General features: G+C 37.3%; 1 protein-coding gene across 2 annotated transcripts in view; it reads left to right on the top strand.

Annotated features, from left to right (window-relative positions):
- The first annotated feature begins 491 nt into the window (after positions 1-491).
- Positions 492-17,300, top strand: part of LOC122086208 (probable UDP-N-acetylglucosamine--peptide N-acetylglucosaminyltransferase SPINDLY) — a 33,718-nt gene continuing 16,909 nt past the window's right edge. The window contains exons 1-17 of one of the 2 annotated variants that reach the window (XM_042654946.1): positions 492-890; positions 1,189-1,259; positions 1,414-1,850; positions 2,854-3,015; positions 3,125-3,300; positions 3,383-3,458; positions 5,792-5,920; positions 6,743-6,862; positions 7,004-7,072; positions 7,156-7,237; positions 8,521-8,615; positions 9,821-9,885; positions 10,528-10,726; positions 10,940-11,134; positions 13,635-13,729; positions 16,184-16,319; positions 16,455-16,672. In XM_042654946.1, coding sequence (XP_042510880.1) covers positions 1,440-1,850; positions 2,854-3,015; positions 3,125-3,300; positions 3,383-3,458; positions 5,792-5,920; positions 6,743-6,862; positions 7,004-7,072; positions 7,156-7,237; positions 8,521-8,615; positions 9,821-9,885; positions 10,528-10,726; positions 10,940-11,134; positions 13,635-13,729; positions 16,184-16,319; positions 16,455-16,672 — 2,228 coding nt within the window. In that variant the 5' untranslated portion in view covers positions 492-890; positions 1,189-1,259; positions 1,414-1,439. The remainder of the gene's footprint in view (positions 891-1,188; positions 1,260-1,413; positions 1,851-2,853; positions 3,016-3,124; positions 3,301-3,382; positions 3,459-5,791; positions 5,921-6,742; positions 6,863-7,003; positions 7,073-7,155; positions 7,238-8,520; positions 8,616-9,820; positions 9,886-10,527; positions 10,727-10,939; positions 11,135-13,634; positions 13,730-16,183; positions 16,320-16,454; positions 16,673-17,300) is intronic. The other variant, XM_042654945.1, reaches the window with a different exon arrangement.

Consider the following 17,300-nt stretch of genomic DNA (forward strand, 5'->3'; position numbering starts at 1 on the left):
ATTTTCTTTCATCGTGAGTTACTGTAATTACATTTACCCAATTATTATTGCAAGATAACTAATTTGATGATCTTTCATAACAAAAATTGAAATAATGCCTAAAAAAAGTAATCACTAGACAAATTCTAGTGTGATGGTTTCTTTTTATCTGGTTCATACTTTATAGAGATAAATAGGGTACTAAGGGAAAAAAATTCAATTTTATACTTTATGTTTCTTCTTGTCTCAAATCTCACCCGGAATGAAGGAAGCACCGACCCATTTAGGGTTATTATATTCGTCCTATTTACTGGAGGTCCGAAATACCCTCCATTGTTCCGTGGCATCTAAGGCCGACAATGATAATGGGTTGAAGTCGATTGCCGTCGATCTGAATGAGTGTTACGAACGTAATTTTGGGCCGGAACAGGGTCATTCTGGGAATGGAGTCTAATAAATGGGTGCTTTCTTAGGCAACGGACACAGGCGCCGTGAGAATCAAGACATCAAAGATCAAAACACAGGAAGCCAGAGGAAGAGTGGAGCTGCGTCGGGCCACTGGAATCGTGAGTCAGACTGTCAGACTCGAACCCATCCAAAGGCCCAGATTTCCTCTTCCATCTCGCGCCCAAACCTCTCTTTCTCTCTCCGTTAGCATAGTGAGAGAAGAGTAACAAGTAACAACTTAATAACACTCTTTTCTTTTCTTTCCTTTCCCCCCACTCGAGCAGACTCACACACACACACACACACAAGCTCTCTTTGTCTCTCTTCCGAGGGTTTTGGCTCTCGAGAAAGAAAGCCTCGTACCAGTTCCGTTCATCCTTGGCCTTGATCCTACACCCACTCTTCATTGCGCTCGCAGAAGCATCGACTCATGTGCTCGTACATTCAGTTCGTTTTCCTCAAATGTGAGTTTATAATCCCTAATCTTCTTTTTCTTATATTTCTCACTTTCTTACCCCAATCCCCTCCTTGTTTCCGTTCGAATCTGATTTCTTTATTTTCACTTCGAGTAAGATCTCTCTCTCTCTTGTTTTATTTCACGACTCGGCATTTTTAATATTTACTCTTTATTGATTCAATGCAAGTTTTGTTTCTTCCATTAATCAAATTATTTTTCGTATTTATTTTAGAATAGGGAACTGTTTAATGGTTTCCGTGACGGCAGTTTGTTAGTGATGTTCGTTGAGTAGAGATTTTCTGCAGGAATTGTGATCACTGAATGCGCCTTTTGCTGTGTTCCGGTGTTTCGATTTCAGAGGAGTAGCTCCAAAGCTGTAGCATATTATCGCTTTTAGAATTTAGTTCCACCCCACCCTCACCCCACCCCATTTTCTATTTCAGTAAAGTGGAGTTGAACTTCAGTTATATGGTTCATGTAACCGTTGAAGGTTTAAACTTTTTCTTATTTCCAATGATGCTTTGGTTCAGGAATCTGGGGTCAAGGTTTCAAGTTGATGGCGTGGAAGGAGGCCGATGGTGCTAATGGCAGAGAGGGAGACGCCACTAGCGATAACAGCTGCTTGAAAGGACGTCATCCTTCTACTGATAGGAATGGCTCTCCAGTATCAATCCCTCCTGCACACAAGAAGTTCGAAGGGGAAAATGCTTTGTCTTATGCCAACACCCTTCGCTCCAGGAATAAGTTTGTCGATGCTCTTGATATCTATGAGAGTGTCTTGGCTCGGGATAGTGGGAACGTCGAAGCTTACGTAGGCAAGGGAATCTGCCTGCAGATGCAGAACATGGGTCGTCTTGCTTTTGAGAGTTTCACAGAAGCCATTAGGCTTGACCCACAAAATGCTTGTGCTCTCACTCATTGTGGTATTCTGTACAAAGAGGAAGGTCACCTGATGGAGGCTGCTGAGGTATGCCCTCCACAATGGGCTTATTGTGTCATTACCCATTTAACATTTTGACTGCTGATTACTTTATTATATCACTTGATCTCTTGGGTGCTAGATTCGCAGTTATTTCTGTCATCTAGTTCTCATTATCTAAATGCCATTATTTTACTTATTTTCACTGCTTGCTTGATGTTTGGACGTGCATGGGGACACCTCAATAGACCAACCCATGGGTTTTATTTTGAGAAGAATGAACTCCCTAATGCATTAACCAATGACAGTTTGGTAATTTTTTATTTTGATTTTCAAGAACAAAAAATGCCAAGAAAGTGGCTTAAGCATTGTGAGTGGAGATGGGAAGCCATTGGGTATGGTTAAACCAAATCCCTTTTCTAATCAGATATGGACAGTGGGTTTTGCAATTCATTTTACTAAAAAACCTATTTAGCATTGATGCTTGTAAATGGGTGGAATACAATTCGTTGATATGAGGTGGATCATTAGAGGATATCAGCCAATGCTTTTTGTTTTCCGTTTATCCTTAAAGTTTTAATAATTAAACTTTATTGGCCACTGATTTTGGGATTTACTTACTGGAAAGAAATTTTTATAGGGAAGGTATGTTGATGTGTGTATTCACATTCTTATCGCTAGATGTACAACAAAACTCATCGATGACTTTGGATAGAACCGTTTGGCCCATAGACGACTTCTTTCATTTTTCTTTTTGTTATTAAAAAAAAATTTTTTTTTTTTGGTGACTCCTATCTTGGGAGCTACCTGCAAGCTTGTTCTGGTAATCAACGTAATGCTGATTACTCTCACTGTTGGTAATTCATTATTTGTAAAGCTCCACCACCAAATGTCATGTAGGACATTGTAAATCTTTACATTCCAAACTGCTTGCTTCAAGTTATGATATATGATTTTCTCCACATTACCTCTCTCAGTGTTTTGGAAGTTTTTATTTTTATTTTTTTTATTTAGTGTGCAACTCACATTTTATCAACTTTTCTTTCTACAGTCATATCAGAAGGCTCTAAGAGCAGATCCCTCGTATAAACTAGCTTCTGAATGCCTAGCAATTGTTCTGACAGATATTGGGACCAGCTTAAAACTTGCTGGCAACACACAGGAGGGAATCCAAAAGTACACAGAAGCTCTTAAAATAGATCCTCACTATGCTGTAATCTCATGATCCCTACCATCCCCTTTATCTTGATGTTGCATGCGTTTCTATTATCCACTTCACGTGAAGATTTAAATATTATTATGTTTGAGTTTTTAACATGCAGCCTGCCTATTATAACCTTGGGGTTGTTTATTCGGAGATGATGCAATATGATATGGCTCTTAGTTGCTACGAGAAGGCTGCGCAGCAGAGACCTATGTATCCTGAGGCATATTGTAACATGGGCGTCATCTACAAAAACCGAGGGGATTTGGAGTTGGCTATCAGTTGCTATGAGAGGTACTCTTGTTGTTAGTTATCTTGTTGGGTTTTATGGGCCATGTGTGTTGATTATAATCTGATATCTTTTATTCTGTACCAGGTGTTTGGCTGTGTCACCAAACTTTGAGATTGCAAAGAATAATATGGCAATTGCCTTGACAGACTTGGGAACAAAGGTGATTTCCATTTTCAGTTGGTCTTCTCTGACCTTTTCTGTATTAAAATCCTGGTGACATAATTTTTGAAACTTGTATTCTGTGTAATATTATTTTTAGTTGCTGTAATTTTGCTTAGTGTATGGTATACTATTACTATGTTCATTCTTGGTTGTTGCTTTAGGCCATTAGTGCTTTTAATTGTTCAAAGGGAATGCTGCCTCTCCATGGTTTGAATGTATGGAATTTTCCCCCCATCTTTCATCTCTTCATCCAAAACCTTTCTTTCCTTGGTTGGTGGAAAGCTCTTAAACCTTTGCGTTTCAAATTTTCCAGTTTCGGTGAGTCCAATCAGCATAGTTGTCAAGGCATCACCTAGGTGGCCACTCACGTTATGTGAGTGTGCTCATTGCTAGAAATTCAATTTTTGACCTGTTTAAGTTGACCATATGTCATACCAAACCAAACTGTTTGTGGTTCTAGCTATTGTTGGTGAACTTAGGAGCAAGGTTCCAGCTTTCCAGATTTTGACCCTGACCGAAACTGTAATTTCTTGGGTGGTCAAAACTTGGGATTTTTCTGGGCCAAAAACAAAACCTAGGTTTCGAGGCCTAGAAAATGTTTTTTTTGACCTTTTATTATGGTGCTACCTAATTTTACCATTTTACACCTGTTCCATGAATTAGTTTCACAAAAAAACCCACCCAAAAGAGTACTTGTGGTTTGGAACCAAGTTTGCTAGTGTCACTGAATGATTATGTTCAATACCCTATTATAAACACCAACCACAGATAATTTAGACATTGGAAATGTAAATATGCAATTAAAACAATCAAAACATACATTATCTTAGGGAAATACAAGGGCCCGTTTGATAGCGTTTCTGCCGTTTCTAGAAATAGAAACGGAATTGAAGGTGTTTGATAAATCATGTTTCTGGAAGTCGATAGTAACCAACGAAATGTTTTTTGAACCATAAATAGGTAGAAATTTCAATTTCTATTTCTGAAAACAAGTGAAACGAAACAATTTTATCAAACCCTTTTTGTTCCATTTCTGCGTTTCTGGGCACAGAAACGGTAGAAACGCGTTTCTTGAAACGTTATCAAACGGGCCCCAAGTATACAACACTCACCACTCAACACCACATGGAGTTTCTTGGCTGGTTGAATCTGTGAACTACGTATGATTGGCCAACAGTGTCTAATGTATATTAATTTGAAGTCTATCCATCACATATGAACCCTATTTTCTTCAAAAAATTGTTGCAGGAAAATCATATTTTTAATGTAGAAATTTCAATAAATAATTTAACGACCTAAAAAATAATACTACTTTGTAAAGTCGTTGACTGGGCCCATTAATTTATAAAATTGAATGAAATTACTATGTTTGTGAACTAATTCTTCCAAAAATAGATTTGGGGGAAAAAACAATTACGTTTCCAATCACGCAAATCTGAGCTGTAGAAGGGTTTAATGAATAGAAGAATGCAATAAAGTGGGGAGAAATCAAGTGATTTGGCAAAAGACTTATAAAATCCCAAGGAGCAGTGTCGAAACCTGCGAAACCAGTATCAACCCTTGGTTTCATTTTAATCAGTGTCTAAACCTAGTACAGTTCAACCAGTTTTATGCTCGTTGCCGTACTTCTGAGGAGATTCCTTCTGGAATTTTTTTTCAATTCATTGTCTTGTAGGGAACTACTTTGTTATGTACTGACCTGTGAAAGCTGGTTGAACTGTACTAGATTACTCTACTCTTCTCTCTCTTTTTGATATATTCTAATAATGTAAAAATAAGGTGGGAGTGGAAGCCGTGAAACCAACTCCTCTTCCTTTTTGGGGCCTTGTAAAGCATATAAGGCCTTTTGTTCTGTTTGTGCATATTCTTAGGGTGTTTCGTTTTTTTCATCATTCCTCACTACCTCCCTCAAACCAAATAAATAAATAGGAGAAGGTCTCACTCCCATTGAATATTTCTCTCAATCCTCAAATTCATGCCCTGACCTCTGAGAGTGCATTCAATTGGTCTAAATAAAGCTACTCAATAAGTTAGGAGTATGTTTGAGGTATCAGTGTTAGTTATCTTCCCCTAATTATGATGCACACTATCACAGTGTTAGTCATAGGGCTGCATTTTCCTGTCATTCAATCTATCCTTGGATCCCATTTCAAGCTCTTAAATTTGTTTGCTTAAATATTTATGTGGGTTGAATTTGTACAATAGCTTATCTGTCCTAGACACTTTTTAGGTTTTAATATCATTTAACTCTGCTTTGTCTTCTTAGTTCTGGACTGTGTGTTCACTTTCCTGAGTACTGAATTTGGCTTCAATTGGTATCTGTCTATTCAGGTCAAACTGGGGGGAGACATCAATCAAGGTGTGGCATACTACAAGAAGGCTTTGTATTACAATTGGCACTACGCAGATGCTATGTATAATCTTGGTGTTGCATATGGTGAAAGGCTTAAGTTTGATAAGGTGAGTTCTTCACAGAAGATCAGTAGACCCTCCGATGGAACTGAAGATCAATCCCCATCATTAACATAAGATTACAGGATTCTAAATTCAGTTGGGAGCACGATGCTTCAAATAAAGCTAAACTAAACAACTGATCAGCAGGCTAGCCTAATTCTTTAGTAATAAATAAGTGATAAACCACCGAAACAAATTTTTATGCATCTGGTAGCTTTTCAACTCTATTGAGAGTTCCAGTCTGGTGGATGCCGATAATCTCCTCTCTTGCAGAATCAGCCGTATTATTGATTCACTTGCTAAGTTTGAAGTAGATCTACTCCCTGGGTTATGGATTTTAGATGTCAACTAACCTTGGCTTGTGGACTTTGGATGTAACCTAGCTCTAATCCAAATCTTTAAGATTCTTGGAAAATGGATGGTCAACATCAAATATTCATATGTGAATTACACAGTAAACAGTACCAAGGAAAAATATTGTGAAAAACTGGGCTTTAAAAAGGCAATGGGTGGTGAAAGGAAAAGAAGGAACAAATATAACCACTTAAAGTAGAAAGAATAGCTGGTTGGGGTGGGGGAAGCTGTATTCTTGGAAGAACATAAGACGGAAGAAATAAGATGCTTGGATAAGTGGTGTGGAGAAAAGGACTGATCAGGAGAAGAGATGGGTTCAGTCAAAATTAGTACTGTTATTGGAATATGTTCACTCGTTTTGTTAATCTTCCTGGAGGCTTTTGTTTGTGCCATGTTTATATTCACTTGGTGTGATTTTCCTGCAGTTATATCTCACTAAAGACAATTTAGAAAAAAAAACTTCTGTTTATGTAGGCAGTTGTGTACTATGAACTTGCATTGCACTTCAATCCTCACTGTGCAGAGGCGTGCAACAATTTAGGAGTAATTTACAAGGACAGAGACAACCTTGATAAAGCTGTGGAGTGTTATCAGGCAAGTTTCAGCTATAATGTTATAACATTACCCATATCATACGGCTATTTGGGTGTGCAATTTTGTCATCCTGTCTTGATCCCATGATATCTTAATCTTTCTTTGAAAAGCACGATGTTGATTTGTTTCTGGGCTTTGCAGATGGCTTTGTCAATCAATCCAAACTTCTCTCAGTCTCTAAACAACCTTGGTGTTGTATACACTATCCAGGTGTATTATTTATATATGAATTGATATTTATTTGAATTGATCATATGTGTTTGTGGCTGCTAATGTTCTCTTTTCATAAACAGGGTAAATTGGATGCTGCAGCAAGCATGATTGAGAAAGTTATTGTTGCAAATCCCACATATGCGGAAGCATACAACAACTTAGGTAGTTTTTCTCCACTACTCTTGTCCCATCTTGTATTCAAATCTTCCTTTTTAATGTGGTCATAACTTTTCTGGGCAAGATTTTCCCTGTCACTTTATCCAAGTGGTTGTGTTTGCGTATTTCTTGGTTGGTTTTACTGTGGTTGGGATCTTAATTAACAGATCATATGCTGGAAAAGGTCCAGGGTTAATCAATTCAACTTGGAGCGTGTTCACTTTGATGGATTGTGCGCTCTCAGGAATAATGGAGTGCAATTCTTTAATCAAAATTGATATTTCTCCTTTGCATGTATATGCCTGAATGAAATACAGGTCGTAATTATAAACTGAAACCCTTGATGATCTATTCAAAAATTGATATTCATCACTTCAAGATTATCTGACCTGCAGATACTTATTACATTTACATCATTTGACAAGAAAATTTAGATTAGAATATTAGATGCAATGCATGAATGTCCATCTGTAGGCATGCTTTTTTTTTTTTTTTTTGGGTGAATTAGGCATGTTTTTGTTAGCCCTATAGGTTATGTTTGCTTAGAAATTGAGGAGGCCTAGTTATTATTTTGAAGTTTTGTTTGGTTTATAATCTTATCAATGGTTTCAGCCCTAACTATGGTAGGACTTGAGTTTGAGTAGGTCTTTTATTTTTTATTTTATTTTTTTATTTAAATAGTTTGGATAATTCCTTTACCTTAAAAAATGGATGATTAATTGCTTGAATCCAACTAGAAATAAAATTTTGAGTTGGACAAAAAAGATTATGGGACAATTAATTGAAGGAGGGGGGATCCTAATTGTCCTGCATCACAGAGCAGCTGGCTGTTTGTGAAAGAAATTTGGCTAATGATTGGTTAAGGTTTAAAAAGTTTGAATAGTGTATGTTGGGGAATGTTCGAATGGATAGGATCAGAAGTTAGTAAGAATCCTTTTGGCTGTAATTATTCCTGGCTTTCCACTGGCTTTATGTTTTAAACATTAGATTCAGGGATCTGACTTGCATTTTTCCTTTTCAACTGTTATAAGGGGAGGGGGTTTTTTCTGCTGGGTAATTTGGCCTATTCATCTTGTTCTGAAGTTCAGAAAGCTACCGTGTTATTTCCTCCTCTTTTTTTATTAGATTTTGATATTTGGCATTGCTCTACTCATTTTCTTTTGAGTATCATAAGTTCAATATGAGCTTGTTAGTTCTTGCTGTCTGTAATACTCGTGTTGTAGAAATTCTTAACTTATTTGTTAATGTTTTCATTATCATTTCACATCTGAAATTCATTGAGTGTGTAGGGGTACTCTATAGAGATGCAGGCAATATATCTCAAGCTATTGAAGTATATGAACAATGCCTTAAGATAGATCCTGATTCTCGAAACGCTGGCCAGGTATTGTGGGAACTACTAAGCAGTTGCAAGTTCTAGTTATATACTTTGATAAGATTTCATTGGGTTAACCTGTTTTTACCTGCAAAGTGATGTGGTCCGTTGCTTCAATTTCTCTGTGGTGTGTTGCATGCATAATCAATGTGTTTTACTTTCTTTTGTATTAGTTGGCAGGGCTGTTGCCTTAAAAAAAAAAAAATGGAAAGGCTCTTTTAACTGATGGATGGAAACTCTGGATAAAACTGTGACAGTACGCTTTCAACTAAGAGAGCTTTGAGCTAAGTTGTCTGAAGAAATAGGTTCTTGCTCTTATAGAAAGTCTACTTGTAGCTGGGCCAATTGAACAAAGATATATGGAAATATTTTAATTCAGAGTATATAGTTGACACCAAATAGAGGTTCAATGTTTCCTCGAGGCATTATTAGGCACCTTCAAGGAGTTGGCTATAGAATGCCCAACTCTTTGCCTGTCCTGAACATTGATGCGTGCTCCTGGCATACTGGAGTATCTATGTAGTGCTGGAGCATATATGCAATCTTAATTTTACAGGCCACGACATACATTTCATCTGGCTGAGCATAGATGGCAGTGAATTGAAGGCTAGGCTCATGCTTAGCATTTTGACAATTACCCCATCATCTGGCCTAATTCTATGATAGATCTAACCGTCTCTTTAGTCTTATACTTCAGTGTTCTCTTGATGTCTGTGATATGTTGTATGGAGCATAGATGGCAATGAATTGAAGGCTAGGCTCATGCTTAGCATTTTGACAATTACCCCATCATCTGGCCTAATCTATGATAGATCTGACCGTCTCTTTAGTCTTATACTTCAGTGTTCTCTTGATGTCTGTGATATGTTGTATGGTTTAATCAAATTAGGGAGTTCACTTGTGGGATTGTTGCTTAAAAAAGAACCTGAGCTTATTCAAACTTCTTTGTGGTGGAGGAAGAAGTTTTCTTACCTATTACTGTTTGAGTTCATCTATGAGTTTTGTGACAACAAATGGTCTTTTTTATCTTGCACATCATTACATTGTACCTTCTTTGCATATATGTTCTTTGTATATATGTTACGTTTATTACAATGTTCTTTCTGATTGTGAAAGAAGAAAATTCTCTTGGGTAATCTCTGAAATTCTATTCTCCCAAATTCTTATTATGATCTCTTTCAAACTAAATATGGATTATGATGAGTTCCTTGCAGAACCGATTGCTTGCAATGAATTACATAAATGAAGGCAATGATGATAAACTCTTCGAAGCTCATAGGTACCATCAATTTTTATCTGAAACTTCCCTTTTTCAAGTCATAGTAAGGTCCATTGTTTTGAAATTATAAGGTGGTCCAAGCATTGGTGAGCCTCAAATTTTCACCATTAAGAGCTCACACCATTTCAGATTGTAAATTGAAATGGGCACCTGCAGACTGCAGTCGGAGTCAGAATCCACTGGTCTGGAGGTTGGGCCAAGGCTGGTCCTCAGGACCAATTTTAATAGTGTTCATTCTAGTTAACTGTCATGCATTCACATTTTCTATATTATATGCAATGCTGTTAGCATGTTGACCACTTTTCTTCTGGAGACCCCATTTTTTTTGTACAATCTCCATTTGAAAAGATTTCTTCTCGCGTTCTATCTCATCAGGTACCTCTAGGAATCTATTAGCGGTAGCGGCAGTAGCGTACACTAGTGTTTCTTCAAGTTGTTGATTTGCTTTAGATTATCAAATGAACATGATATATTGTATTTAGTGGCAGTTTTCTTCTTGATGCTGTGTAGAGTGTCCATACTTTATTTTAGATTGCATCCCAGATTGCTTTCCTCTAAACTGATGCTTCACCTAATATGGACAATTTCCTGTAGTGATTTTCTCCTTGGGGGGAGTTTATCTGAATTAAGACTTATATGCAGGGATTGGGGTAGGCGATTTATGAGGTTATATCCACAGTACACATCTTGGGACAATCCAAAAGATCCAGAGCGGCCACTTGTTGTTGGATATGTCTCTCCAGATTATTTTACTCATTCAGTATCATATTTCATTGAAGCACCCCTTGTCTGTCATGACTATTCCAAATACAATGTTGTCTTGTACTCTGCAGTAGTGAAGGTATCAATTGTTTCCAAATTTTATTTTTACCATTTGTTAAATTAACATCCTGTTGCTTTATAATGTGTAAGGGAACTATTTTCCCTTATCATTTCCTCTACATCTACGAAATGTTTGGGAAGAGTTTAATTCTCTCTATTGAGAAAATATCACTTTTGATGTATGTTGTTTTGCAGTTTTGATAATTTGCTTAATTTTTCATACTTTGTGTAGGCGGATGCCAAAACTACTAGATTTAAAAACGAAGTTTTGAAAAAGGGTGGGTTGTGGAGAGATATTTATGGGATTGATGAGAAAAAAGTCGCAAATATGGTTAGAGAAGATAAAGTTGACATCTTGGTTGAACTCACCGGTCATACTTCTAACAATAGATTAGGAATGATGGCTTGCAGACCAGCACCTGTCCAGGTATGCCTCAGGTCATATAGTCTTTAAATTATACAATTTATTTTGGGATTTCTTTACAATGTGTTGTTTTGACTGGCATGGATGTTTTGATTAATCTGTCCATTTATGTTTGTCATGATAAGTTCTTCATCTCTTGTTCACTACAATGGAACCACCTTAATCGTAGAAGCAAAATAAAAACCTCCGGAGCTGAATTTTCTGTGCATGTGAATAAGGATGCCCATTAAGTCTCAAAGTGTTGACCCATGGGTAATTTAGTAGTATGTCCATCTCATCGTGTTAAGGAGTTGTATTTGGCATAATTAGAGTCAAGGATTACTGATGGTTGACTGGGTAGTTTGGCAATGGGTCGATGTGCTGTGCTTGGCAAATGGAGCATATTCATTAACAAAAATGGGTGGATGGGTCTTCCCTCTCCACAGGGGTACACCTAGATTGAGCTATTTCCTGGCACTTGCCCTTAGCTTGCATCTGTCCACTTTATAATTCATCCATTTTCAATTTAACCAGCTGATATTCTTGCCCATGCTCTACAGTACCAAAACTTATGGAGTCCCCACGAAATCTAGAACATGCTTGTGAGATATATGTGCTTTTGATCTCTTATGGAGGTGTTATATCAAAGCATAATTCTCCTACAATCAATTGTCACTTGCCAAGGACCAGTGAGCTATGAATTAAACGCAGCGGAGCAGCGGTTTGCAAAATGAAAGAGAATCACATGCACACAGAGAACAGAGATTTAATTGGTTCACCCAAGAAATTGAGATCAGGCTTCACCAATGACGAAGTGGACAGCAAAATCCATCATTTTACTGAAGCATAAGTTTCTCATGTCGAAACCTGCCAAATTCATTTGAGTTTTTTTTTTTTTGGTTCAAGGTGTTTCTATGCAGGCCCGGTTTAAGTTTGGGTCGGGCCTTAGTTTTTGGGTTTTATTGTTGTAATGTGATGAAATATAAAGCCCAGAAGTGGGGTTTTAAGGGGTGCACAAAAGTTATTATTTTACTAGTGGGTCCTGTGTTGATGATAGTTGGATACGGATTATCTTATATTTTTTTTCTTAGTTAGGACTTTTGAGTTATTTTAGGAGTTTTCTTAACTGTCTAGGAGTCCTAGTCAGGAAAGTAGTAGATGAAACAATTTAAGAGATTTTTTTCCCTCTTCCTAGTTGGACAGCAAAGCAAGATCCTCTTTTTCATCCCTTTCCCACCTCTTAGTTGTGGGTGGAAGGGTCAATCATTTTGTAAAGTATGTAGGCAATTATATACTATAATTTTTGCATTTATCTTATACAAAGCTATAAGATTTTAGTGAGAGGATTCCCCATGATGCCAGTGTGGGGGAGAATCTCCCATGCCAGACCAGTGGTGGTGCAGAGAACATTATCATCAATGTGGGGCCCACATGGTCATGGCAGGAGAGGGAAAAAAAAAAAACCCACATGTGAGAGGGCGATAGTACTCTGCCGTTGTGGGAAACATTTCCCTAGATTTTATTAATCTAACTTGAGAGTTTTCTGTTCAAAGGATTTTATAAACAGCAATGTTATCCCTAGTGTGGCTTTTATCATCTTACTCTTTCATCTAGTGTTTTTGGAGCAGTTGATCATATGATGTATTGATGGAGATAAGTTTGCTGTAAACTGAGGCATGAGCTTGAACAAATGATATTCCTTGATATTTACGTGGTTTGCATGGAAGGAATTATTATAATGTGTTTAGTTCCAGTGAATGCATGCACCTTTCCGCTCAGTGGTAGCAAAATTTATGGATTTTTTGGTGAAGCCATTTTGCTGGATCACTTAGGAGGATCCTGATATGTTCAAATGGATCCTATTTATACAATTTTTTGTTGTGCTCTCTATAAGTAACTGTTCTGAAACTGAGGCTTAGCTTCTAATAAGTTTTGGGTTATTCTTTTTGTTTATTTTCTATGGCATCTGCTGTCATATTAAATAAATTTGTTGCCCTATACATTTGCTGGCAGTAATTCTTTGATAGGATATGTACTTACTTTTGTTATCAAGGTGTGGAAATACTCGACATGCCTGGTTTATCGATCTCGTTATCTGATGCTGGCTAATAGTTCTTTTTCTCCTAAATTTGGCTCATAATTGTAAAAGCTTTTGTCTAGTTTGCCTATTCACATAATCCTTGCTCTAATAGATTTTTGAGTTTAAAATCATATCACTAAAGTTGAGTGAAAGATATAAAATTTTTGCAGGCTAATTATATTCCCCCTCCCCCCCAAAACCAAAAATAATAATAATATATTTTGCAAGCTAAGTTGATTCATCTATTGTAATTTTATGAGGGTGAATATTGAAATTGAAGTTCTGTTTTTTAGTTGTCCTGTAAATAAGCTTGTCAAAAGGGAAAATAATATAAGTTTGCTTTTCTTTTTTTTTTTGGGTTGGGTGGGGGGGGGGGACTGGAACTTGCCTTCAATGTACCATTGACTTTGTTTCTTACTCACTTATGAATTGCTTCTACTGTAGGCAACCTGGATTGGCTACCCAAACACTATTGGTTTGCCGACCATTGACTATCGAATCACTGATTCACTAGCTGATCCCTTGGACACTAAGCAGAAGTAAGCTTTACTTTTACCTTTGCTGTTCTACATTTCTGGTGTTTAACTTGCTCTGAATTCGATTTTATTACATGACCTATTTATTATGTGAAGCACCCAATTGGTCTGGGTACTCTACCAAATGTATTTTCTAAAACAACGAGGTTAATGCATATACTGATATACATTATATTAAATTTCCATTATTTGTCTAAGTAATGAATAGCTTAGGTTTTCTATCTTCCTTTGACTTCAGAAAATTAGATTGGATTTATGCTAGGAAGATTGGAAATGAGAGCTAGTGTCATTATTCATTGAGAAAGAGAAATTAAAGCAATTTCCTTTAGGTCCATTGATGGAATGTATAGAGATAAGAATATAGAAATTCACATGTTCTTTGTTGACTTCAAGAATTTGTTTGCTAGGCAAATAAAGAGACCATCTGGTGGTTTATGGAAACACAAGGGAGATTTAGTAATGCATAATGAAGTAAATAGCTTTGGAATTGTTGGTGGATATGTAATTTGTTTCTGATCATACATCATAGTATTTGTTAACAGACTCAGTAAAATCGACTATGATTAGAAACCCTCTTATATATCATGGTGTTCTCAATTAGATGAATCAAGGAAGATAAAGGAGTTGAAGAAATGGACTTGCATAAGGTGTAGCAGATGAAGCAAGAAGAAGGTAGTAGCCATGAAAGAAAGTAAGCTATTGATTGGACTATTTTAGTAATATTCTAACAGAACTAGTTCCAGTCACAAAATCAATAAGATGAATTACTGAAGTGAATGAATTAATAGGTGAAGGAAGAAGGCAGCAGCAGTTGAAACTTGAAAGCAAGCTAACAGAAGCACAGTAGTTGCTAAACAGTGAGACCGTTATACTGGGAGCTCCACAATAAAGCTTTTGCAACTTTACCAAACAATACCAATTCAATCCATTATCAAGGACCATGAAAAGCAGAAAGATATTTGCAGCCTATATGTGATCTACCTCCAGACCTGTTAACGATCTATAGATTTTCTTGATCGGACCCCAAATAGAACCTCTATGTGTAATAGGGTACTACTTTAAAGACTCAATAGCTGAAGATTGATGGCTTCTCTTTTGATGTGTTATACATTTGTTGGGGATTTCCCTAAATGTCTAGTAACTGGGCCCCACAAAATAAATAACATTACCTACTGAAATAGCCAAATACAACAGGAACTACTTCAAAAATGATCATGGGAGTGGGGGCTTAGTCCTTTGCACATGGACTCATTAGTGGTTTTGGGCTCCTTGCCAGTGGTATTGGAATTTCACCATTATTTTGATATTGCTGGAAATTATCAGTAAATCTGTGTTAGGAAATTATAATCTTTTGACTAAACACTTGACCCAATTGCCCTATTCATTGTCTTTGTCGTTCTGGTGCTGCAAGAACTAGGCGGAGCTCTTCCCATCCCTCCTTGCTCCACTAAAACGCCTTCTCTTCCTCCCCAAGATGAAGAAGAACCCAGCTCTCGTCTCCACTGAGTGTTCATCCCTCCTACCAAATGTGTCCGTGCTGCATGCATTCCCTAGACTGATTTTCTTCTGGCATCTAATAGTCAGGTTGCAGGAGTGGCCAACTAACCCCTTTGATACTAGTTCCGGTAGTGGTAGACATGACCCCTTTGGGTTTGGAAGTGAGTTGTGGGTATGAAAAGTGCATTATGTTCCAGCACTTGACAGAAGACAGTAGAGGTCTGTGGCTGTTACATCTGAAGCATATTATGATCTCTCTCTCTGTGCACTCTGCCATTATCTTGTTGAAGGGAAGCAAGCATTCTTGTTCTTCCTGATCCTTTCATATCATCAATTCAGATTTGAAAGCTCTTCTGCACAGTTGTGATAAAGCACGTATGCTCCTCTCTCATTGATGTACTTGTATCATTAGATTTTCACGATTAATTTGGTTTCCTAATACAAAACATGTGCTTGGATTTCATTTGGCTTCCAAGAGAAATACAGACCGCTGCAACGGTTGCAGAGTTGCTAATACAGTGGGGGAGAAGATGATCTCAAGAGAGAAGGCAATGACTTGAGACCTATAGTGTCAAAACAAAAATATAAAATATCCTGGACAATTTTACTTGAACAGTTGGGTCAGCAGTAAAGGCCCAAAAAGCTAGTGGTTTTACATTAAGATGTTGGACATATGCACGTGATGAATGGTGCAGATTTGTTGCCTTTTTAATTTACGCCTTGGACTAAGGCATTTGATTTCAGAATCAGCGCTGGGCATGGTAAAACCTTATCCCCAAAGATTATAACTATTTCCCTCTCTTACTACACTAAGTGTGACCAATGCTCTGTGGAGCAAAACATAGGCCTCTGTGAGTTTGGGTTCTCTGCGTCAGTGTATTCAATCATAAATACTTATGATAAGGATTTAATGGGTTGAGTTGAGTTCTACTCTGTTTACTTTTTTATTTTTTGTGGCAGGCATGTTGAAGAGCTAGTTCGGTTGCCTGGCTGCTTCCTTTGTTACACACCATCTCCTGAAGCTGGGCCTGTTTCTGCAAGTCCTGCTCTTTGTAATGGTTTTGTTACTTTTGGGAGCTTTAATAATCTTGCGAAGGTATTACTTTGGATAAGAATCTTACCAACATCTTAATAATGGTTTCCAAGTTTTGTGCATGTGGTAAATCTTGTGTTTTGGGGCCATTTACATTTTATTCTCTCCCCCCCCCCCCCCCTCTCTCTCTCTCTCCAGATAACACCAAAAGTCCTGCAAGTTTGGGCAAAGATACTTTGTGCTGTTCCAAATTCCAGAATAGTGGTGAAATGTAAACCATTCTGTTGTGATAGTGTAAGACAGAGGTTTCTTACTACACTGGAGCAGTTGGGACTTGAATCACAGCGTGTTGATCTTCTGCCATTAATCCTTCTCAACCATGATCATATGCAAGCATATTCCCTCATGGATATTAGGTAAAGTGTGGAGTTATCTTTTGTTTATTAGTGTAAATCAAGGGAAAATCTTTTCCGGTACCTACAAAGTGAATTGAGTAGACTAAATTGATGGAGGTTCTTGTTTACTTATTCAAGTGTTGTTCTCATTTTCGTTTCATCCTTCGTCAACATCTGAGCCTTTCTCTATTACTTGGCTATATGTTATTTTAATTTTAGCTGTTAGAATAGCATGACATCAAACCTAATAAACCAGTAGAATCACAAAGCAAAAGAAAAGAGGGGAAGAAGATGATGAAAGAGGCAAAAGAACTCTGCTATTAGGAAAGAAGAGAATGAGTAGATATCTCACCTCTTGCCAATATATATAATAAAAGGTTACAAACTAAAGGCAATCTGGAAGCTTCCTATCCTAGATACTGTTGATTTAGTGCTATTCCCAAACAGGGAATAGCGCTAAAACAGCGCTTGCGACAGGGACTTTTTGGTCCCTGTCATCTTTGTTTGAGTCCTTTTTGGTCTTTTCCCTTTGTAAGTGAGGGGCTGTAATGTCTCTTTTTGTGACCTAATGCTATATATCCTTATGAGAACCTAAGATTACATTCACATTGAATGAATCTTAGGTTGCTCTCTATTCTTGAGACTACCT

The sequence above is a fragment of the Macadamia integrifolia genome, chromosome 8 (assembly GCF_013358625.1).
Source record: "Macadamia integrifolia cultivar HAES 741 chromosome 8, SCU_Mint_v3, whole genome shotgun sequence".
Taxonomy (NCBI): Eukaryota; Viridiplantae; Streptophyta; class Magnoliopsida; order Proteales; family Proteaceae; genus Macadamia; species Macadamia integrifolia.